At 45.5% G+C, this 25,600-nt stretch overlaps 1 protein-coding gene across 1 annotated transcript in view; it reads left to right on the forward strand.

The window, feature by feature from the left end:
• LOC139259905 (collagen alpha-1(III) chain-like) overlaps nucleotides 1–25,600 on the forward strand; it is a 320,705-nt gene that overhangs the window by 55,780 nt on the left and 239,325 nt on the right. The window contains exon 2 of the mRNA XM_070875835.1: nucleotides 24,365–24,555. Within this exon, the coding sequence (XP_070731936.1) occupies nucleotides 24,365–24,555 (191 nt within the window). The remainder of the gene's footprint in view (nucleotides 1–24,364; nucleotides 24,556–25,600) is intronic.

Below are 25,600 nucleotides of genomic sequence, written 5' to 3' on the forward strand. Positions count from 1 at the left end.
AAAGCTATGTTCAAAAGTTCTATTGCGTAGGTTGCTTCATGCACTGCATTGCTAGAATTTGTGACATGTAACTGGTCACAGCTGTGTGGGTTGCAAATGTAAATAAAAATTGTGTTTTGCGTGATTACTCTGGGAGGAGGAGGGATTGAGGTTAAAGATTGCTAAGAGCTCTTTGTGTGGGTTGTAAATTTTTTCAGAAACAAATATTTCGGAGCATTGTTTGATTACCCGAGGGGGCGGTGGTGGGAAGAGTTGCCTGGGAGAAATTTCGATATTTTAATGTTCATATAGTTTTTATACTTCTGATTGGATGTCTCCCTCAGGAGTTTGAGTAAGTTGGGCAGAGACTTTAATGGGGCAAATGTTACATGTACACACATCTGTTGTTTGAATGCATGTTGAATGTGTAAAGCTCCAACTGGCTAGATCCACACTTGCTAAATCAGTCACATTGCAAACTGAAATGGATTCATCCATTTTATCAATACTGCTATGGTCATTACCGCTCTGTGCTTTGCTGTCTTTTTCCTCCAAAGCTCTAAAAGTGTTGTCTTAGTTGATATTCTTCCTCACTGTGTTGAAATCAGGACCTATCACACCATCTCCGTTTCTAACGGTGAAGCTTTTTAGCTTGCTCAGTCGTCCTTGCTTCATGCTCTCAAAGAACTTTTAAAACTACAGAGTAGCATCACCAAACCATTATTTATTGATTTGCTTCATCATTTTCTCGACACATTTCACTCTAGTAGTGTCCTGCAGTGTGGACCATGGTGCTTTACCTAGGTATCTCGATTGAAAAGATGAGTATTAACCTCCAACATTTGTATGCTCCCTGATTGAGTTCTTATGCAGCTAGGTTTGCCTGGCTCCACAATTTCTACTGGCCTCCAAACATTTGATCTACCTATAATGATGGGTTTTGGCTTTCGAGGGATTTGAAAATAGCATTTCAGAAAGATAACCTGCTTCATTTTGCTGCCTGTTGGAATTACGGGGGAGAAATTGGGATCTGTAGCGCCCAATTTTTTGGTGCTACGCAACCTCATAATGCTCAAAAATAGGGTCTCAGATGCATGCACACACTCCCGACAGGAAGTGCGCTGGACGGCAACTTGGTAAAGGGGTTTGTGTGTGCGCAGAACTAACGACCACCAGCAGCAAGCAGAGTAGGCAATTACGATGTCAATGTGTGCAACACTGATTTGAGACCAGCGCTACCATTTTCGAACTCCACGCTCCAGCCTTCCTCCTGTCTTAATCTCGGACAGCTGATCACATGTAAAACAAAATGAGGTGGGGTAGCATTGCTGGTTAAGGAGGAAATTAAGGCAATAGTTCGGAAGGACATTAGCTTGGATGATGTGGAATCTATATGGGTAGAGCTGCAGAACACCAAAGGGCAAAAAACGATAGTGGGAGTTGTGTACAGACCTCCAAATAGTAGTCGTGATGTTGGGGAGGGCATCAAACATGAAATTAGGGGTGCGTGCAATAAAGGTGCAGCAGTTATAATGGGTGACTTTAATATGCACATAGATTGGGCAAACCAAACTGGAAGCAATACGGTGGAGGAGGATTTCCTGGAGTGCATAAGGGATGGTTTTTTAGACCAATATGTCGAGGAACCAACTAGGGGGGAGGCCATCTTAGACTGGATGTTGTGTAATGAGAGAGGATTAATTAGCAATCTCGTTGTGCAAGGCCCCTTGGGGAAGAGTGACCATAATATGGTGGAATTTTGCATTAGGATGGAGAATGAAACAGTTAATTCAGAGACCATGGTCCAGAACTTAAAGAAGGGTAACTTTGAAGGTATGAGGCGTGAATTGGCTAGGATAGATTGGCGAATGATACTGAAGGGGTTGACTGTGGATGGGCAATGGCAGACATTTAGAGACCGCATGGATGAACTACAACAATTGTACATTCCTGTCTGGCGTAAAAATAAAAAAGGGAAGGTGGCTCAACCGTGGCTATCAAGGGCAATCAGGGATAGTATTAAGGCCAAGAAAGTGGCATACAAATTGGCCAGAAATAGCAGCGAACCCGGGGACTGAGAGAAATTTAGAACTCAGCAGAGGAGGACAAGGGTTTGATTAGGGCAGGGAAAATGGAGTACGAGAAGAAGCTTGCAGGGAACATTAAGACGGATTGCAAAAGTTTCAATAGATATGTAAAGAGAAAAAGGTTAGTAAAGACAAACGTAGGTCCCCTGCAGTCAGAATCAGGGGAAGTCATAATGGGGAACAAAGAAATGGCGGACCAATTGAACAAGTAATTTGGTTCTGTATTCACTAAGGAGGACACTAACACCTTCCGGATATAAGAGGGGTCGGAGGGTCGAGTAAGGAGGAGGAACTGAGGGAAATCCTTATTAGTCGGGAAATTGTGTTGGGGAAATTGATGGGATTGAAGGCCGATAAATCCCCAGGGCCTGATGGACTGCATCCTAGAGTACTTAAGGAGGTGGCCTTGGAAATAGTGGATGCATTGACAGTCATTTTCCAACATTCCATTGACTCTGGATCAGTTCCTATGGAGTGGAGGGTAGCCAATGTAACCCCACTTTTTAAAAAAGGAGGGAGAGAGATAACAGGGAAATATAGACCGGTCAGCCTGACATCGGTAGTGGGTAAAATGATGGAATCAATTATTAAGGATGTCATAGCAGTGCATTTGGAAAGAGGTGATATGATAGGTCCAAGTCAGCATGGATTTGTGAAAGGGAAATCATGCTTGACAAATCTTCTGGAATTTTTTGAGGATGTTTCCAGTAGAGTTGACAAGGGAGAACCAGTTGATGTGGTATATTTGGACTTTCAGAAGGCTTTCGACAAGGTCCCACACAAGAGATTAATGTGCAAAGTTAAAGCACATGGGATTGGGGGTAGTGTGCTGACGTGGATTGAGAACTGGTTGTCAGACAGGAAGCAAAGAGTAGGAGTAAATGGGGACTTTTCAGAATGGCAGGCAGTGACTAGTGGGGTACCGCAAGGTTCTGTGCTGGGGCCCCAGCTGTTTACACTGTACATTAATGATTTCGACGAGGGGATTAAATGTAGTATCTCCAAATTTGCGGATGACACTAAGTTGGGTGGCAGTGTGAGCTGCGAGGAGAATGCTATGAGGCTGCAGAGCGACTTGGATAGGTTAGGTGAGTGGGAAAATGCATGGCAGATGAAGTATAATGTGGATAAATGTGAGGTTATCCACTTTGGTGGTAAAAACAGAGAGACAGACTATTATCTGAATGGTGACAGATTAGGAAAAGGGGAGGTGCAAAGAGACCTGGGTGTCATGGTACATCAGTCATTGAAGGTTGGCATGCAGGTACAGCAGGCGGTTAAGAAAGCAAATGGCATGTTGGCCTTCATAGCGAGGGGATTTGAGTACAGAGGCAGGGAGGTGTTGCTACAGTTGTACAGGGCCTTGGTGAGGCCACACCTGGAGTATTGTGTACAGTTTTGGTCTCCTAACCTGAGGAAGGACATTCTTGCTATTGAGGGAGTGCAGCGAAGGTTCACCAGACTGATTCCCGGGATGGCGGGACTGACCTATCAAGAAAGACTGGATCAACTGGGCTTGTATTCACTGGAGTTCAGAAGAATGAGAGGGGACCTCATAGAAATGTTTAAAATTCTGATGGGGTTAGACAGGTTGGATGCAGGAAGAATGTTCCCAATGTTGGGGAAGTCCAGAACCAGGGGACACAGTCTAAGGATAAGGGGTAAGCCATTTAGGACCGAGATGAGGAGAAACTTCTTCACCCAGAGAATGGTGAACCTGTGGAATTCTCTACCACAGAAAGTTGTTGAGGCCAATTCACTAAATATATTCAAAAAGGAGTTAGATGAAGTCCTTACTACTAGGGGGATCAAGGGGTATGGTGAGAAAGCAGGAATGGGGTACTGAAGTTACATGTTCAGCCATGAACTCATTGAATGGCGGTGCAGGCTAGAAGGGCCGAATGGCCTACTCCTGCACCTATTTTCTATGTTTCTATGTTTCTATGAAGGGCCGCCCACCAGCGCTATTTATAGGGATCAGATTACAGGTTAGTTGCTGGATTATTTCTTCTGGTTGCTGTTGCAATTGTACATGTTTTTTGGAGCTTTCCTATACTTGCCTAAATTTTGAATCGTCAACAGGAAGCGTTCAGGCTTGTGCTGAAGTTATTTATTGTTCATTTAAAGGCTTGTGCTGAAACAAGTTGTTTCCATACATGAGTGGCCTGGTAGGGATTCATCTAGGAATTGATCATGACTGGAAAAAGGCAAAGAGGATATGTAGACCAGGACAAGATTCTAGAAGAGGGAAGAGGAGGAGGGAGAGAAGGGTTTTCAACAGGAGACCATGGCGCTGAAATTGCCCCTTTCAATAAGAGCCTAAAAGCGGTGGCCACAGGTCGGTAAGCACTCACCGTTCCGTCGGCATGGAGGGGCCGCCATTTTGAATATTGCCCTCATGGATTTTCCCGGCAGAGAATGTCTTCGCTCCGCCCGTATTGCCGCCCCGTCAATCCCTTACCGACCGACGGCAACGCCGTTTCCGCCCTGTATGGGAAATTGCCCCGCGGGAGAGGATCGGCCACTGGTCAATGCCAGTGACAGCTTTTTCCAGTGGGAACCTTCTTGCGTCTGCCCTTAAAGAGGAGGGCACACTGTCACATCTGCCATTTTATTTTGATTGGCGACCGACTGCCAGGTCGGCCCAACACGCTGATGACTCGGAGCGATGGCCATTCCGGCATGCCTCCAATTCCACCCCTCTCCCGACAGCCGCTCCGACCCACCCATACTTTCACCCCTCTCCCTTCACCAACAACGTTCTGACTGCAAACAAGAAACAAGGTGTTGAAAGTTGCCAGATTGTCCAACCTGTGTATTGGTCAACTGTTGCACTGGTGCACGCATGACTCTAAATCTGAGTCGATGCCAGGCCACCACAAGTGGGATCTGGCTATGGCTTTCATCATTACGATGCCTGGGTGGGTGTTGTGCAGTTCGCAAATAAATGTGTCTCTGCCTTTCTTGGGCAAGACTATGCGATTGCCCCACAAAAGACAGTCTGTCTGCAAGGACAACTCATCTTTGTGTCTGTGGAATGATTTGATCGCTTCCTGCATCTCCACTGAACCAGCTCCCATGGAGGACAGAGTTTTTTACCAAGAACAGTAAAGGATCCTGGCTGATCCAGATCATGATCTGGTGAGCCTTAACGGTGGCCTTCTCATTCTCAAATGCCTCCATGACCATGAACGTCCGCTGGCTGACCATTTCCACCCCGGTGGTGGGCAATGGTAGCCGACTGAGAGCATCTGCAGAGTTCTCTGTGCCTGGTCTGTGACGGATTACATCGTTGTATGCCGACAGCGTGAGCGCCCATCTTTGGATGCGGGCAGAGGCATTGGTATTAATCCTTTTGCTCTCCGAGAATAGCGATATGAGCGGCTTGTGCTCAGTTGCGTGCTCGAACTTGAGGTCAAGTAATACTGGTGCATTTTTTTTACCCCGTAAACGCACGCCAGAGCCTCTTTTTCAACCATGCTGTAGGCTCTTTCGGCCTTGGACAAACTCCTGGATGCATACGCAACCGGTTGCAAAACTCCCGATTCATTAGCCTGTTGTAACACACACCCGACCCATATGATGACGTATCGCAAGCTAACACTAATCATTTACGTGGGTTATACAGGACAAGCAGTTTGTTAGAACACAATAAGTTTCTGGATTTATTAAAGGCAGACTCTTGTGAATTCCCCCATACCCAGTCATCTCCCTTGCGCAGTTGCGCATGTAGGGGTTCTAGCAGGGTGCTTAACCCAGATAGGAAATTACCAAAATAGTTAAGGGGCCCCAAGAACAACCGCAGCTCCGTCACGTTCTGTGGTCGCGGCGCGTTCTTGATGGCCTCCGTCTTGGTGTCGGTGGGTCTAATGCCGTCTGCTGCCATTCTCCTTCCAAAGAATTCGACGTCCTGTACCAGGAAAATACACTTCGAGCATTTCAACCTGAGCCCCACGATATCCAACCGACTAAGAACCTCCTCCAGGTTCTTCAAGTGCTCCATGGTGTCCCGACCTGTAACCAATATGTCGTCCTGGAAGACCACTGTGCAAGGAACTGACTTTAGCAGGCTCTCCATGTTCCGCTGGCAGATCACTGCGGCTGACCGAATCACGAACGGGCACCGGTTGTAAATAAACAGACCTTTGTGCGTGTTGATGCAGGTGAGGCCTTTCGAAGACTCCTCCAGCTCCTGCGTCATGTAGGCTGAAGTCAGGTCCAGCTTGGTGAATGTCTTCCCTCCAGCTAGGGTCACGAATAGGTCGTCTGTCTTAGGTAGAGGGTACTGGTCCTGCAGCGAAAAACGGTTAATTGTTACTTTATAGTCCCCGCAAATTCTAACCGTACCGCCCTCCTTGAGTACCGGAATAATCGGATTGCCTCAGTCGTTGAATTCTACCGGCGCGATGATGCCTTCACGTTGCAGCCTGTCCAGCTCGATTTCCACTTTTTCACGCATCATGTACGGTACTGCCCGAGCCTTGTGGTGGATGGGTCACTTACCGGGAACCAAATGGATCTGCATTTTCGCCCCCGAGAAGCTTCCAATGCCTGGCTCAAATAACGAAGGGAACTTGCTTAGAACCTGGGTACATGCGGTGTCGTCGATGGACGAAAGCGCTCAGATGTCGTCCCAGTTCCAGCAGATTTTCCCCAGCGAGCTTCTGCCAAACAACGTGGGGTTATCCCCAGACACAATCCACGGCGGGAGTTCGTGTACTGCTCCATCATAGGAGACTTTGACTTCAGCACTGCCAAATACTGGGATTAGTTTCTTGGTGCAAGTCCTTAGTTTGGTGTGAATAGGGCTGAGCTTGGGCATGTGTGCCGCCTTTCCCCACAGCCTGTCGAAGGTCGTTTGACTCATCATGGACTGGCTTGCCCCCGTGTCCAGCTCCATAGATACTGGAATACCGTTCAGTTCAAATTTCAACATTATTGGTGAGCATTTCATCATGAATGTGTGTATCCCGTACACCTCTGCCTTCTCAGTACGAATTTCCAATTCCATCTGATCCACTGTGGATCAATCTTCCTCTGCAACATGGTGGTTTGCAGGGTTTGCAGGGTTTGCAGTTTGCCTGCACATTCGTTGGAGGTGTCTGATTGTTCTGCAGCCATTGCACGCATAGTGCTTAAAGCGGCATTGATGGGGCCGATGATCATCCCCGCAGCACCAACAGGGTGTTAACTGCCTCGCATTAACAGATGACTCCGGACTCTGGGTCAGTTGAGGTCGGGCCACAGCAGCTGGCATGTATGTTCTGCCCTGTACATTTCTGCTCAAAACCGATGTTACTTTATGCACAGTACTGGCCGAAACGTCTTTGTTCTGAGAAATCTGTTTGGTGTTGTCGCTGGTGGACATAAATGCCTGGGCTATCATTATGGCTTTACTCAGATTCGGAGTTTCTACAGTCAACAGTTTACAAAGGATTGTCTCATGTCCGATGCCCAGTACAAAAAAGTCTCTGAGCATTTGTTCTAGGAATCCCTCAAACTCACAATATCCTGCAAGGCACCTTAGTTCGGCGATGTAGCTCGCCACGTCCTGGCCCCCCGATCGTTGACACGTGTAGAGCCGATATCTCACCATCAAAACGCTTTCCTTAGGATTTAGGTGCTCCCGGACCAGCATACACAATTCTTCATTGGATTTCTCTGTTGGTTTTGCTAGGGCCAGGAGATTCTTCATGAGGCCATAGGTTGTTGCCCCACAGACAGTTAGGAGGATCGCCCTTCGTTTGGTGGCTTTCTCGTCCCCTTCCAGCTCGTTGGCCACGAAGTATTGGTCGAGTCTCTCCACAAAGGCTTCCCAATCATCCCCTTCTGAAAACTTCTCCAGTATGCCGACTGTTCTTTGCATTTTCATGCGGTTGTTCATTACCTCATCACCAATTGTTACACTCATAATAAATGGTCAGACTGAGTACTGTGCATAATGAGCCAGTGTGACCTTAGCTCCTTTATTAAGATTCCAGAGTGCAGGTACCTCGTGGGTGACCTGCTTATATACTGTGCTCCCAAGGGATGCTGGGATACCTTGGAACTCCAACAGGTAGGCCCTCTGGTGGTCAGGTGTGATGCATGTTTCAAGGGGTTAAGTACATAACACACACAAATTTCTCCAAGACCAGAAAGTGGTGATAATAAAGATTTTTATGGTTAAGATCACATTAATTGAAACTTGACATTAACATTGAATAAAACTGCCAAGTGGCTACCCTTTTAATTCTACTTGTGTGTCATCTTTCTTTTACATATGCTTCTATGAGGTGCTACCCCTATGGCTTTAGCAGAGATAGAGGCAGCCTGCTCACTTCCCTGCTGCCACTGTTTATATACTCTTGGTGAGTTTTGGAGCCACTGATGAAGTTGAGTGCGGCTTTGTACTCACATTTCCTAATCTAATGTGATCATTGAAGCGTCTCCGGCACTGCACCCAAGTCCTCCTCAGAACATCCTGGTGTTGACCTCCTCTGTAATTTGGAGCCAGGCTCTTCTTGTCTTATGAGCAGATCTCTTCCACCCATTAGAAGGGAAGTGGACCTCCCTGCATGCTCTGACTCCGTCCACAAGCTTATGGAGGGAGTCATTGGAGAACCTGGGTGTAGCCCTCTGCCTCTGTGTTATCATGTTTCCAGGTGTTTGGAACAATCAAAAGGTCCAGTGCAGTGACAGCAACCTCCTAGATATACCATCAATTGCAATGTGGCCATGGCTCCTTTAAATCTACAGGTTGAAAACCCGCTTCATTTAATAGGGCTGGGTAGCATGCTGGATGGACTTAATAGGCCCCATTGAAGCAAAGTAATGTTTTGCAGTGGGATGGAAGCAGCAACAGGGTCGCGAACTGCCACTGCAACTGCCCGCACCCGACCCGCCCAAGTACAGAAGATTCCGGCCACAGTGTTTGTATGTAATTGATAATCAATAGAGTTCCATGGGGATCTGTTCTGCTGCTTACATTTTCATAAACTATATGTAGAGGAGGATTAGGAAATGAAGTATTAGGAATTGTGTTGGTTACAGCACATTACACATGCAGGGGAAATTGATAGAATCCAGAGGTGCTTGGCAAATGGATGGCTGGAGAACGGCAAGTAGATTGTAATCTATATAAATGAAGGTTATGTACAGCGGTACAAGAAGTGTGAATATGGATAGATATTATTTTGAAATGAACTAATATGTTTTGAGAATCCATCAAAAGGTGCCTCCTCCCACAGGGAGGACACAACTGATAGTTCAGGAAGGGATCTGTATTTTATAGTCTCTTCAACATTCTTAGTTCAAATTAACTCTATTTATTTGGGAATATTAAAATAGAGTTCCTCATGAGACAAGCAGCTTTCTTAAATACAGATCCAGGACTCTAGACCTTATAGTTAGATGGCCCTATACATTATATCATTACACCTTTCTGTTCATAGGAAACAAAATTAATTAAAGTGAGTTTCAATATAAACTGGTAATTAACTTCTTATGAATACATGTAGTAAACAACTACAAGTTTAACAAACAACAACTAAACTTTGTCGAATTGATTCTTTATCCAAGAGTGCATGTATCACACTTTGAAACATAGGGCTAGAATTTCCAATGCTTCATTGCCTGGTTTCTTGGCGGTATTGGCCGTTTTGGCCGGGTCGGCGAAAAATTCCACAGCTGAGTTCCGCCAGCGGTTTTGAAGTACCGCTGGGGAACGGACCACTGGTGTGCATAGTCCATAGATTCGCATTGGCTCAGCGGTAACCCGTAGGGAAGTTGAAAAAAAAACACCCATGAGAATCAGTGGAGCTGGGCGATAGGTAAGTAGCCGTGCAAGAAAAAGGTGAGTAATTGATTTTTTACTAAGTATTTTAAAATTCTCTTGCAGTGATTTAAGTGAAAAGGGTCCTGAGAATGTTTTTATGATTTTTTATGTTATGTTTTTTGAAAAAATATTTTTTGTGTTTTTTCTCCTCTTTGGCCCAACCTGCAGCCTTGGTGTAAATTTTTAGTAAATTTATTAATTATCGCCCTTTTTTTTAAGAGCCGCCCAATCGGCCCAAGATTCCATTTTTCCACCGAGAATCGGGTTGTAACACCCATTTTTTTTGCTGGGCAGATTTTTTTCTTTAATGCGGAAATTTTACACTGGCGAGAATTTTGGGAATCTTAGCAATAATTTGGGTGGCAATCGGGCGCTGGCGGATTGTTTGGAAATTCTAGTCCATAGTCTTTTATGTCACTGTTCAGTCCTGGCCAGTAAACTGATTCTCTGGCACGTCAAAGAGTGCTCTTGATGCCAGTGTGAGCAGCATGAAGTCGCTGATGAATGTCGGATCTCAGGGTTTTAGGTACGACACAGCGATAGCCATTGAAGACATCGAGTGTTGTGAGTTCGTCACGAACTTTGAAGTATACATGCTGTAAAGTCCTGTCCCCTCAAATTCACACGAGGCATGTAGTGAAGTCAAGATCACTCTGGACCTGCACCTTTATTTCACAGCTCTGGAATGCTGCACTTGCCTGAGACCTATCCTTATATATCTGTCTCTTGCACCCCTGGTGGTAAGGTATGCTGGTGGCTACAGGTCATATCTTAATACAGTCATGTATAGCATGTTAGGATACAGTTATATATAATAATGTAAGATACATGACATCACCCTCCCCCAAGGTCTTATTGTCTTTATAGGTTCAGTCTCTCAGGTGGGCTACGCTCTTGCGTGGAGTGTCTGAGTTGTGGTTCAGTTGCTTGCCTTGGTGTCTGTTTTTCTTTGGGTGTGGTTGCTGGTATCTCGCCTGGGCTGTCTGTTTCGATTGGTGTGATTGTTGTTGACTCGCCTGGGCCGTCTGTTGGGATTGCCCTTTCCTCAGGTTGTTCCCTCTGTCTGTCCACCAGGTGTGGTGCGAGTTCCACATTGTAGTCTGCCTCTGGTTCCGCAGTGTTGTTGGTAAATCTGCTTTTGACTTGGTCTACATGCCTCCGGCAGGTTTTGCCATTGTCCATTTGTACTACCAGTAGCCTGTTTCCTTCCTTGCCCGTTACTGTCCCTGCAAGCCTTTTGGGACTTGTGCCATAGTTTAGTACAAACACTTTGTCCCCTATCTCATTCCATCTCCCCGTCAAATTTCTGTCATGGTACTCAGTCAGCTTACGGCGCTTTGCCTCAACGATTTCGTGCATTTTCTGGGAGGATTAATGAGAGCCTTGTTTTTAAAGTCCTTTTCATCAACAGTTGTGCGAGGGGGATCCCAGTCAGTGAGTGCGGACGAGATCTGTATGTCGGCAGCAGTCGCAACATGCGACCCTGCAGCATGGGACCTTGGATTTTAAGCATGCCTTGTTTAATCATTTGCACTGCTCTCTCCGCCTGGCCGTGGGAGGCCAGCTTGAACGATGCCGTCTTGACATGATTTATGGCGTGATCAATTATAAAATCTTGGAATTCTGCGCTGGTGAAGCACGGACCATTGTCACTGACCAATATGTCAGGGATTCCATGCATTTCAAACATGGTTGCGAGGCTCTCCCCAGTGGTGGAGGTTGTGCTCGAGTTTAAAATGGTGCATTCGATCCACTTTGAAAATGCATCCACAACTACGAGGAACATTTTGCCCATGAATGGGCCCGCATAGTCTACGTGCACCCGCAACCATGGTTTGGTAGGCCAGGGCCAGGGGCTCAGGGGAACCCCCCTGGGGGCATTGCTGAGTTGGGCACAAATGGTGCACCTTCGGATACAGAGCTCCAAGTCCGCGTCAACACCAGGCCACCAGACGTGGGATCTGGCTATGGCCTTCGTGAGAACGATCCCCGGGTGCTCGCGGTGGAGCTCCCGGACAAATGCCTCTCTGCCTCACAGAGGCATGACTACTCGGCTGCCCCACATCAGGCAGTCTGCTTGTAGTGATAGCTCATGCATGCGCCTGTGAAAGGGTTTTAATTCCTCGGGGCAGGCATCGCGAGCCTCTGCCAAGTCACCGGTTAGGACACATCTTTTTACTAAGGATAACGTGGGGTCGCTAGCCGTCCAGGCTCTGATTTGGCGAGCCGTCATGGGCGAACCTGTGGACTCAAAGGCATTGATTGCCATGACTATCTCACAGTCCTGTTCGTCAGACCCTTCCGTGGTCGCCAGGGGTAGCCTGCTGAGCACGTCGGCACAGTTGTCTGTGCCTGGTCTGTGCCTTATGGTATAGTCGTAGGACGCCAGCATGAGTGCCCACCATTGAATTCACGCCGAGGCGTTGCCGTTTATTGCCTTGCTATCGGATAGGAGGGACATGAGGGGCTTGTGGTCGGTTTCTAATACGAACTTGGCCCCGAAATAGTATTGGTGCATCTTTTTGACACCGTACACGCACGCGAGCGCCTCCTTCTCTACCATTCCGTACCCGCGCTCCGCCCGCGAAACTGACCTGGAGACATAAGCTATGGGTTGTAATTTGCCCGCACTATTGACATGTTGCAAAACGCACCCGACCCCATATGCTGACGCATCGCAAGTGAGAACTAGCTTTTTACCTGGATCAAAGAAAGTCAAAACACTGTTGGAACACAGAAGGTTGTGTGTCTTATTGAAGGCGCGTTCCTGGGCGTCCCTAAAACCAATCGCACCACTTCCTGAGTAGCACGTGGAGAGGCTCCAACAGCGTGCTTAAGTTCTGCATAAAGTTCCCAACGTAATTGAGTAGCCCGAGAAAGGTGCGCAGTTCTGAGACATTCTGGGGCCTGGGTGCCAGGCAAATTGCTTCTGTTTTGAACTCTGTTGGGTGGATTCCATCAGCGGCAATCCTTCTGCCCAAAAATTCAACCTCTGGTGTGAGAAACAGGCACTTGGATTTCTTGACTCGACCCAACTGCTTTAGTACTTCCTCCAAATTACGGAGATGGGAGTCGGTGTCCCTGCCCGTGATAAGTATGTCGTCTTGAAATATAATCGTCCCCGGGATGGACTTGAGCAGACTCTCCATGTTGCGCTGGAATATGGCAGCTGCCAACCTGATGCCGAATGGGCAGCGATTGTACATGAAAAGGCCTCGATGTGTGTTGATGGTGGTGAGTAGCTTGGATTCCTCATTCAAATCTTGCGTCATATACGCAGATGTGAGGTCTAATTTTGAGAAAAGTTTACCTCCAGCCAATGTGGCAAATAAGTTCTCCGCTCTGGGCAGCGGGTACTGGTCCTGTAGGGAGACTGTTTATGGTAGATTTGTAGTCCCCACAGATTCGTATGGATCCATCAGGCTTCATGACTGGGACGATGGGACTTGCCCAGTCGCTAAATTCCACAGGTGATATAACGCCTTCCCGCAGAAGGCTCTCTAGTTCGTGTTCAATCTTTTCCCTCATCACATAGGGTACAGCTCTGGCCTTGTGATGGACCGGTCTAGCATCCTGTGTGATGTAGATTTTGACTTTGGCCCCTTTGAAAGTGCCCACACCTGGCTGTAAGAGATGTTCAAATCACTTTATAACTGTTGAGCAGGAGGTCCGTTCCTCTAATGACATGGCATGGACATCATCCCATTTCCAGTTTAGTTTTGCCAGCCAGCTTCTCCCCAGCAGTGCTGGGGAGTCTCCGGGGATAATCCACAGGGGAAGTCGGTTCACTGTCCCTTTGTGTGTGACAGAGAGCATGGCGCTGCCGAGGATTGGTACGATTTCTTTGGTATAGGTCCTCAGTTTGCTGTCGACCCTTGTGAGTTTTGGTCTGTCTCTTTTATGCGGCCACAGTTGTTCAAATTGTTGAGCGCCCATGAGAGATTGACTCGCTCCCGTATCCAGCTCCATGTTGACAGGTATCCTGTTGAGTAGAACCCTCATCATTATAGGAGGCGTCCTTTTGTATGAGCAGTGGCCATTGATCGTGTTGACCCGCTGTACATCGGTGTCCCGGGTACTGTCCCCACCGTCTTCTGGTCCACTTTCCGACCCATCCGATTTGTATAGCAGCCGAGCTGCCGTTTTTTTGCACATACGGGCCAGATGTCCTGTGTATTCACAGTTCCTGCAAACAGCCTGCTGAAATCGACATCCCCTTGACGAGTGCCCACCCCCATACCTCCAGCACAGACTGCTTCTATTGTTCTCAAAGAATGAGATGCGTCTGGCTGATCTCTCTTGAGCTTCTCTCAGTTTCTAGTTGATTGCTCGCATTGTGGGTTGATGATGTGTGAATGGCCGTTCCTGTGGCCCTTGATGGCTTCTGGCGCCACTGCCTGCTGTCGAGAGCCTGTTCTCCCGATTTTGTCTGTGTGTGGGGGTAGCAGCTTGTTTAATGCTGTGAACTTCTTGTTCAGATATTTCATTAGTTGTCGTAGCTGCTTTGTAAATCAACCTCGTTTCTTCTTCCCCTACCAAGAATGTCTGTGCATCTAGTGCATCTAAGGTCAGGTTCTTGGTATCTATGAGCTTTCGGAATACGCCTGCGTGGCCTATTCCTTCAATGAAAAAGCCTCTCAGCATTTCACTCCTCAGTTCATCAGAGAACTCACATAAACTAGCCAATCTCCGAAGTTCCGCCACGAAGTCGGGTGTGCTCTGGCCCACATAGCGTCTGTAGTTATAGAACCTGTGTCTAGCCATGTGTAGGCTGCTCGCTGGTTTCAGGTGGTCTCTTACCAGTGTGCTCAATTCTTCAAACGACTTGCTTGCTGGTTTCTTGGGTGCCAGCAGATCCTTCATTAAAGCGTATGTTTTCGAGCCACAGCTGGTCAAGAGATGGGCTCTTCACTTGTCTGCTTTGTCGTCTCCTAACCAATCTTTGGTTACAAAGCTTTGCTGGAGCCTTTCTGTAAAGTCCTCCCAATTGTCTCCAGCATTGTACATTGCATCTGATCCGTTGTTCGCCATTCTGTGGATTCTGTAATCCCGTAACTCGTCGCTACTGAAAAGTGCTGTCCCCTCAGCACAGATTCACACGAGGCATGTATTGAAGTCAAGGTCACTCTGGACCTGCATCTTTATTTCACAGCTCTGAAATGCTGCACTTGCCTGAGACCTGTCCTTATATACCTGTCTCTTTCAAGTGCACCCCTGGTGGTAAGATATGCTGGTGGTTACAGGTCATATCTTATTACAGTCATGTATAGCATGTTAGAATACAGTTATATATAATAATGTAAGATACATGACATATGCGTTTCAGGCGGTCATTCATATGTTGTTTCTGGCCATCCCATTGTGATTTCTTGTATGGCCAGTTGTAGTGTAGAGTCGCTTGCAATTGCACTTTGTATGGTAGTCAATCCTTGTTTGGAGAGTGGGAGAAAGTCCACCATGTGGATGCATTCCACTGCAATTTCAGTTGGTGATCTTTCCACGTTTTCCAGGTATATGCACGAGAGGGTGTCTGCTAGGTACATTTCTTTTCCTGGTTGACACTTTATGTCAACATCATATTGGTTGAGCCGAATGAGAAGACATTGTAGCCGCTTGGGTGCTGCAGATAACGGCTATCCATAGCATGATCGTTCGACCGTATACATATTGATGGTTTTGTTCCATTCCGAAGACTTGAGCGAGCAGCTCCCTTTCGATTTGAGAATATCGCGTTTTTTGCTGGAGTGAGCGCTCGGCTCGTATATCCAACTGGTTGTCCCTGTTGCAGAAGGATGAACCCAAGACCCTTGCTCAAAGCATCTCCTTGACCTTCGGTTGCAAGTTTGTGGTCAAAGTACCTGAGCACCGGAGAATCTGTCATGCGTTGTTTGATAGCTTCAAACATTTGTCTTGTTCTTTATGAGTAAGCTGTCGCAGAGGCTCGCTGAGGTCTGAAAGATCTGACAAGAATTTTGCGAGGTACTTTGTGATGCCGGCATATTGTTGTGCACCTGCAACATCCTGCAGGTGTTGCATTTCGTTGATTGCAACCACTTTGCTTGGGTCGGCTTTGAATCCATCACTAGACAGTATGTTTCCCATGCATTTCACTTGGGAGCTCTTGTATTTGAACTTATTGAAGTTTAGTTTGATGTTTCGCTCTCTGCATCTCTGCATGAATTTGCGTAAGTTTGCGTCATGATTGTGAATGGCCTCTTTAAGTATCTCACCGCATCCAGTAATCAAGATATCATCTGCAATCTTGTAGACTCCATCTAGGCCCTCGAGGTTCTGGTATAGTTTCTGCTGGAAGATTTCCGGGGCAAGATTGATGCCAAATGGCATTCTATTATATCAATATCATCCCCATGGAGTCTGGAAGGTCATGAGGTCGAAGAACTCTGTGTCTCGTTCACATTGCAAGAAACCCTCCTTGCAGTCTGCTTTAGTGAAGACCTTTACATTTGAAATCTGTGGCAAGTTATCATCGATCACAGAAAGTGCATAGTGTCCACATTTCAGGGCATTGTTCAGATGTTGAGGGTCGATACAGACCCGTATCTTTCCATTTAGCTTTTGTAGAGTCACTCGACTGGATACCTAGTCCGTCAGTTCAATAATTTTCATGATGATTTGTCATTCTTTCGAACGATCGAGTTCCTCTTTCAGCGTTTGTTTGATCGCTATTGCCACCCGTTTGGGTGGCATTACCACTGGTGTCACTGATTCATTAAGTTCAAGGTGAACTGTCCCTGGCATGTTTCCAAATCCCTTAAACACATCCAGATACGTATTGTTGACATTAGCTATTGATGCTAGCGAGATGTTTGCCTTTTTCATAGTTTGCGATTCGCATGGTTCATTTATCACTGCGATATTCTGATGCTGCATTTTTATCAGTTGTAGCTGTTGAGCATTGCATGAGCCAATCATGTGACTTTGGCTCTCAATGATCACAAAGGGCACAATGTACTTTTGCCTGTTCTTTGTATTTTTCAGTGACACATTACAAGTTCCTACCACTGGAACGTTTGCATGGTTGTCAAATGGTGGCAGTGTTGATGTAGATTCTTTTACCTTTAAGCCTTTAGGTAAGTATCTAACAAGTAGCACATTGCATGTGGTCCCACAATCTATTTGACTTTTAATGGAGAAGGTAGCCATAATCTTGTTAGGATACTTTCTGTCAGCTTTGTCTTTGATTGTGCAATCAACTTTACCAAGCATCTTTACAGTCATGACTTCAAAATCAGAATCCTCACTGTATTCATATCATGCATGAACTTTTGACTTGTCCTTATATTTAGGGTTATGTGTAGACTTCTGCCTCGATCCACTCTGCCTGCACTTTTGATAAAAATGATTTTGTTGGCCGCAATTTGTGCAGGTCTTCCCATATGCTGAGCATTTCGTTTTTGACAGCTCATGTCTTTTGCCACAATATCTACAGTTGTTCGTGAACTCTTTGTCTGTGAATTCTTTCTTCATGGGTCAGGATTTCTGTCTGACAGCTTTGACATCTTCAGAGTCTAAATCTATTTCAGTGAGCTTCATGTATTTCATTTGCGTGATTGTGGCCTCTGTAGCTTTACAGAGTATCACACATTTATATAGTGTTAGGCTTGATTCATGCAACAGCCTCTTACACAGAGTGTTATCAGATATTCCACAGACTATGCAGTCTCTGAAGAAATCATGCCTCAAATTGCTGAAATCACATGACGATGCTAGCTCCCTTACTTTCATGAGATACCTGTCAAACCGCTCGTTCTCTTGTACACAGTTGTTAAACTAGTACCGGTAATAGATGATTTGGTTTTACCTTTACTGTGCTCTTCCCAAAGCTTCAAAATAATCTCAGTTTCCAGCTTATCTTCCTTTGTAGGGAAGATTATTTTGGATATCTAGGGCATTGCTGCCAATGGCAGTGGTAAACGTTGCAACCCTAACTCTATCTGGTTTTTCCACAATATTTGTGATAATTCCATAGCTGTCCCACAACTGTTTGAATTTTTTCCAGTTGGCTTTCAAATCGCCAGTCACCTGCAATGGAGGTGGGAGAGGAATGTGCGCGGGAGTTGGCACCGTGGTGGTCATGATAGCTCACTACAGTATAGGACTTTGAGTTTGTCACATACATGTATACAGTTCGAATAACAAGAGGACTAGAACAAGCCTAATAGTAAAATATCATTGCCATGTATTTGTAGAAATACTTTTTCAATCAAAGCTCTACAATAGCTTATGCTACCTTAAGTTTACTTTACTAATGCCTCTAGATTACTTTACAAGCTTATGACTATCACCCTTCACGGATCCTTCACGCACGATGTTTACGAAGCACGTTCGGCACTGCACTGCTTAACGTTGATTTCGATTGGCTCGAAAAAGTCTTACAGTTCCAATATTTTGATCGTAGATGCATTCAACGAAAGATCGGAAGTTTCCGCTTCTGACATCATGTATTTTATAGTCTCTTGAACACTCTTATTTCAAATTAACTCAATTTATTTGGCAGATCTTGGACAGCCATGTGCAGATTAAAATGGAGTTCCTCATCAGACAAGCAGCTTTCTTAAATACAGATCCAGGACTCGAGACCTTCTAGCTAGAGGGCGCTATATATTATATCGTTACAGGATCATCTCAACCAAATAATAATTTCAACACAAAATTAGAAATAAAAAGTGATTTATAAATCTAACCAAATGATACAAAACCTGTATTACCCTCTGATCATGGAGCCATCCTCCTTCTTAGGCAGTTCCCCGGAGTCGAAGATGACTTGCTTCCACACTAACATGAGTTCTAAGGTGACTGATGAGACCAATGCGGGATCTACAGTCTCTGTCACAGGTGGGGCAGTTGGTGGTTGCAAGGATGGGTGGGTGGGGTGCTTGATTTGTCGTACGCTTCTCCTGCTGTTTGTACTTGGCTTAATGGACCAGCCATATCAGCAATGTCACTTTAATATCAAAGCAGAGCCAGTGTACTCTGTAGTTCACCTATTGTCCCCTCAAATCCTCTCCACCATTTGCAAGGCTCAAGCAAGGAGTGTTATGAAATATTAAGCACTCGTGTGGATGGTTGTAGCCACAACAATTCTTAAGAAGCTTGACACCATCCAGGAAAGAACAGTTCACTTGATGAGTGCCCATGTCACTGTACTCGATATCCACCCACCATCGCTGCCATACTGTGATCTACAGGATTCATTGCACCATTTCACCAAGGATACTTCAACAGCAGTTCCCTCCTCTGTGACCTCTACTACCAAGGACAACAAAAACAGCAATGTTGTGGGACCACCATCACTTCCAAGATTTCCCCCATGTCTCACACAATCTTAACTTGGATATATATTGCTGTCCCTTCATTGTTGCTGGGTCAATATTCTGAAATTCACTAATACCATTGTAGAAACACGACCACGACAGGAACTGAGCGGTTCAATGAGAACTCATTACCGTCACATTTTCAGGGCAATATGGATGAGCCATAAATGTGACCTTGCCATCATCATTGACATTCCCAGAACAAATATTAATAGAAATTCCTGTCTATCTGGGTTGTGAAAATGTAACCTGTGGAAAAAATTCATCGGGATAAATTAATATATATTTTAAAGTTAGATGGATATTGTGGAGTTTTTCACAAAGTTCTCGCTATTTATCAGTTCAACCTGTGTTTGATCACTTTCTCTGTGGAAATTGAGCTTCCAGGATTAAAAAAAAATATATATATATATTCATTCTCCGATGTGGGCATTTTTGCCTATCCCTAGTTACCCTTGAGAAGATGGTGGTGGGCCTTCTTCTTGAACCAATGCTGTCTGGTGTGGTGTAGGTACTCCCACAATGCAGTTAAGGATAGGCAGTTCTAGGATTTGGAGAAAACCCCCACAGGCCCTCCACAAGTGCAAGACACAATGCCAGGTTTCTTTGGGTGGCCCTTTGCTTGGACACCCCTCATGAAAAGCCAAAAGTAAATGTGGCAGGAGTCCAGGAATGCCCCTTCCTCCCTCATTATAGTGCTACTGTTGGGTCTGCGCCTGCTTCGGGCATAGGCCCAGTTCCATTGACTTGTTGAAGACCGGGAAATCCTGGGGCAGCAGATTTGGAGCAGAGACCTGTTGCAACGGATCTCTGCCCCATATCCTCTTTGATGTCTCTGGAAACTGAATATAAACATGACATTTTGATACTATAATTAAATATGTCTATTATATCAAAAGTTGATATTTTAAAATTAAGTCTCTACAATTCTGCAGTTTAGTAGATTATTTGTATTTAATCCTGCCTGTACAGATAAATAAACTGTATTCTTTTATAGTTCATCGCTCTGTACCGGCAGAGTTAAGCATAAATAATCTACTGCTTACTGATTTATGAGGATGGGTTGAGTAGGTTGGGCCTATACACATTGGAGTTCAGAAGAATGAGAGGTGATCTTATTGAAACTTATAAGATAATGAGGGGGCTCGACAAGGTGGATGCAGAGAGGATATTTCCACTCATAAGGGAAACTAAAACTAGGGGACATGGGGCCAGAACTTCCACTTTTGTACTTACCGCCCAAAAATGAGCATTATTTCCGGCGTGGGTGATAAAAAAGAGTTTTCAGATTCTCAAAACACCTAGTTTACATTTTTGAAAATGGGCGTTACCGCGAGCGATATCAAAAGGGCAGTAGCGTTAAATCTTTTTGACCTTCTGCCGTAAAGTGTGGCCGTCCTTAACATCGCTCGATTCCCGCTATTCAGGAGGTCAAGGCTCACCATGACATGCGCAGAAGAGGAGACAGAGAGAGAGAGAGGGAGCTCAGAGGGACTGAAAGCGTGGCTGGGTATGGCGTGGCTGCTTTGGGAGGAAGGAGGGAGACTTTAGAACTTCACAGCAAGTAGCAAACGAAAATTAGCTATTACCAGCCACATACTTGACCGAATTTGTCCTATAATGGAGGGAGAGGAGGAGGCGTCACAGCACTCTGTGAAGAATGATGCTGGTGAGAGCAATAAGCTGGGAGAGGAGCACATTAGAGGGCACAAAAGAGCGAGGAGGTTCTCGGATGAGGCAAATGCCTCCCTCCTGCAGGAAGTCGAGTTACGCTGGGGTGATTTGACACAGGGAGGGCGTGGAAAGCCCACCCCAAAGGCCTACCAGAAGATATGGACCGAGATAGCAGAGATGGTCTCGTCGACGACCAACGAGGTGCGTGAGGGCAACCAATGCAGGAAATGATGGAACGACCTTGTGGGATCCGCAAGAGTAAGTATTACATTGATTTACATGTACTTATGTATTTATATAATTTGATTTGTAACAGTCATGAGTGACTATCAGCAGATGTGAGTCTTGCACTTTTATCAGGAATGTTTTACTCAAAGCCTGCGGTCACGGTGCACGTTTTTAGTTAAAGAATGATAATAATCATAATAACCACGATTACATCTGTCGGTTATGTGTTGTATCAGTCTCTGTGACAGTACCTAGCAATGATATCACGCAATGATCTGATGCCATGTCGTCCTGTCACATTTTATAGAAGAAGCTATCAATGATGAGGTCCATGCAGAGGCGAACGGGTGGGGAGCCACCAGTTCCCAGCGACATCACTGAGATGGAGGAGCGAGTGCTCGCACTCGTGGAGAAGCACACCCGGACAGCCACGGATGCATCAGCAGACCCTGAAATGATGTCAGGTGAGTAAAGCTCACACCATTGCGTGATGTAAAGTCAATAGATGCCACACCAAATCATATCCGAACAATCATATATGATAGATGATTTCTAAAATTGTCCTAGAAATAATGCTGGCCTAATGAAAATCATTACAATGCACAATGTGTTGATGGTCATGAAATGTGATGTCTGTGATGATTTTGATAGTGGTGGTGCTTTTGTCGTGCATATGCCGTGCGTAGCGCTGGACTCACCTTGTCACCCTAGCACCCCTTCTCCTCTAATAACCTCATTTGTGTCTTGCAGCTCAGCCAGCAGTGTGGCTCTAGGCAAGGCCACAGAGGCCAGAAGGTGGGGATGCGGGGCCGGAGTCGGCAGACGATCCTACTACATCTGGTGCTGAGGAGCTCCTATTGTCGCCCGTCAATCTGTTGGGCCTGTTCTCGATGGATGAGAGTGCCGACTTCGAAAAGCCTGCATCGCCACGTTCCAGAAGCCATTTCACCCCAAGGCCATCTAGTGGACCTCTAGTCATTCCCGCCTCCACTCTGGAGGTGCCAGCCCCAAGCACCTCTCCACAGGGTACCCCATTTGTCACCAGGACGGTGCTGACCCTGCGGAGGCCTCGTGGACATGGCAGGTCTGCTCCACGAGCGCGACATGAGAGCGGAGAGATGGTACAGTTGTCCAGGAAGACTGCAGATATTGGTGACCAGTTCATCGAAGCATTGGGGGGAATATCCCGACACCCGGCCACCATGACCGAGTTCATTCTGTGCATGGCAGAATCCCTGGATGCGATAGCCAGGAACACAGCTGCCACAGGCCTCCCAGTGGTCCCCGAGCACGGCATTCCTGCCCTAGGTTCTGCACCACCACTGTGAATCACAGATGAGAGCAAGGACCAAGATCCTGCTTCTACATCAGAGAATGTTGCCCCCTCGGCACCCCCCGTTCCCGTTCCCGTGCAACCAACACATCTGCCTTCATCCCCCCCAATGAGGCACCGCCTGAGGATCTCCTCGGCCAGGCGCCATGGAGCGAGGAGTGGATGGGTTAGAGATGGGGACAAGAAGGAGAGGTGGGAAGGAAAGTGAGGTGCATGTGCATAGTTGATGTCTGTGTTATATCTCCATCTGGGTGAATGCAATTTGTTGCAATGTATGGGGGCTGGGGACCACACTCCTGCTTTGCCTTTGTATTCTGTGTTGGTCGACATGTTGAACATGTGATTTATGTCAATGGTGGAAAAGTGGGGTGTGGGCAGGGTTGGGACTTATTGGCTATGATACTTATGATTTCAGACCAATGTTGGTATTAAACTTTTGTTATTGAACATAACCTTGTGATGCATTGTCTCAGATAGCTGGACCATTACACACTGGTGATTCCTTACCATGAAAAGGTTAAATACAACTTAACATCAATCAACGTAAACTTTAACTGGCACCAAGGTGATGGGCACCATTGATGTCTGAGCTGCACACACACAGCAGTCTGTCAGCGTTGTCACTCACATCAGCACTCTTTCAGGCAAATCTTTCTGATATCAGCTCCTCACGTAAGAGCGGGATTTAACAAATGCCAGCCACACTGTTGGTGTTTGTCCTGGTTAGTTCCACTTTTTGTGGGCGGTTTTTTGAGCGAGCGATATTCTGGGTGATATGTGTGTGAAATTAATGATGGACGATCTCCATGGCCGCTAGTTTGGGTAAATGTGCTCTTTACGACAAAAAACAGTGGGCGGGCATTAATATTGAATCTCGGCATCAATTCTATACGTTAAGTAACGCTGGCCAATATTATGGGCGTTGAATTCGCCCATTCTGCTGATTCCGCCCCAAAAAAGTGGTGAGATGGTAATATTTTTTCTCGGCGTTAAGCCCATTGGGAAAATAATGCTCAGTGATAAGTCTCCTAAAATAGCCCGTCAGTTTCCATTTTGTGCCAAAATGGGCGATATCTGAGCATTATACGTCATTTCAGCGGTAAAATGGGTGTTAAGTGGGCATTAGCATGCAAAAAAAATGAAGGTTCTAGCCCATAATCTTAGAATAAGAGGCCGCCCATTTAAAACTGAGATGAGGAGAAATGTTTTCTCTCTGAGGGTTGTAAATCTATGGAATTCTCTGCCCAACAGAACTGTGGAGGCTGGGTCATTGAATATATTTAAGGCGGAGATAGATAGATTTTTGAGCGATAAGAGAGTAAAGGGTTATGGGGAGCGGGCAGGGAAATGGAGCTGAATCCATGATCAGATCAGCCATGATGTTATTGAATGGCAGAGCATGCTTGAAGGGCCGAATGGCCTACTCATGCTCCTATTTCTTATGTTCTTACTTCTTATTTATACATATATAAGTTTGTGTATATACCATACATCATGATATCCTTTCTCAAAAGTTACTTTACCCACCTGCACATTACCCCCTTATTATCAATTTATATATATTTAGAATCATCTGTAATCAAACAACCTGTTAATGTAATTCATAATGATTGATAAATACACATACAGTACATATACAGGATGTACCTGGGCTGTTTTTATGTCGATATTTAATCAACTTGGCAGCTGCTATCATAAATTATGTAATTATAAGAGATTAATTAAATAATAGTCTTGGATATTTTCACTCTCACAGATTTATCAGTACTACAGTTGAAAATTCCCAAATGTTGGACTTCTTCATTCAATCATTTTTGATCTACATCCACTAATTCTAAAAGTCATATGATTACCTGAGTCTCATCTTCCTATCGTGTTCTGAGTTTAATGTGTGTGTATGTTTCTTTTGTAGGTGACATATGCATTCATGATGGGATAGAACATAATGACAGAGATGTTTGGAAACCAGAGCCCTGCAGTATTTGTGTTTGTGATAGTGGAAACGTCCTGTGTGATGAGATATCCTGTTACACAGAAGACTGCCCTGGTGCTGAGATTCCCTTTGGAGAATGCTGTGCTATATGTCCAACGCCTTCCCCCACTGTAAGAATCTTTTCATTACTGTATTTTATTTTTTATTAAAGTGCTGATGTTTTAGTTGCCAATTGATTTTGATTTCGAGGATAGGATATTAATGAATAATGAATAATTTAATGAATAATTTACTTATAGAATAAGTAAATACCGTTTCATATTAATATATTCAGTAATGTGGGCCTAGGAAATCGGCCGCACAGCGCACATTCTTTGGGAACCACACAACCTCCTAAGTTTCCAATATGGAAGGCAGGAAGTGCATGCTTATGAGGAGCTGGAAATGCCAAAAGATTGCATGCAATGCCCAGGCCTGAAACAGGCGTTAGATGCTCTGCATATGCAAATGAAAGGGCTAACGCCTGTTTGAAGCCCCCTCACTGCAATATTAGCTTACCCTGAGGCAGCCGGTGCCAGGCCGGCTGGCACTCAGAAAAGCCAGGTCTACATTCTTAAAGGGACCGCCCGTTAGGCCACAACCAAGATGGTAAATTATAAAAAACATATATTGACCTGAATGTGGAATCGGGAGTGCTGACTGATCTACAACTCTTTTAGAGTAAACAAATCAACATTAGATCGAGTGCCCCCCGATCTGGGGGACACTCCAGACACTTATAACAGCCCTCTTTTTGTTTTTATTTTTGTTCTTATTTTTGTTCTTTTTTTTTTATTTTTGTAGGGTTTTTTTTGTGTTTTTTTAGGGCATTAAAATTCCATATTTTCCAAGTGCCTCCTATAAAAGTGGAGGGGGACACTAAAACCTCGGCAATTAAAAGACTCTGCTTAGCTTCCGAGATCAGACGAAATCGGGCATTTTCAGACTAGTGTGGCCGTAGGCTATGTAAATGAGATCCAAGGCCCAATATCAGGGGCACCTGGATCCTCAGCATTCCGGTGCAGAGATCGATCCCTGTCCTCACCACCCCCTCTCTCCCCTCTCCCCCGCCCAGGCACACACTAATGTCTAGGCCGTAATCTTTTAGCTACACATATTGACCAAATGTTTGATTGAAATATTGCTGGTTGACTTTAACTTTGCTTTTTAATTTGT

Source organism: Pristiophorus japonicus, chromosome 3 (genome assembly GCF_044704955.1).
Source record: "Pristiophorus japonicus isolate sPriJap1 chromosome 3, sPriJap1.hap1, whole genome shotgun sequence".
In the NCBI taxonomy this organism is placed as follows: domain Eukaryota; kingdom Metazoa; phylum Chordata; class Chondrichthyes; family Pristiophoridae; genus Pristiophorus; species Pristiophorus japonicus.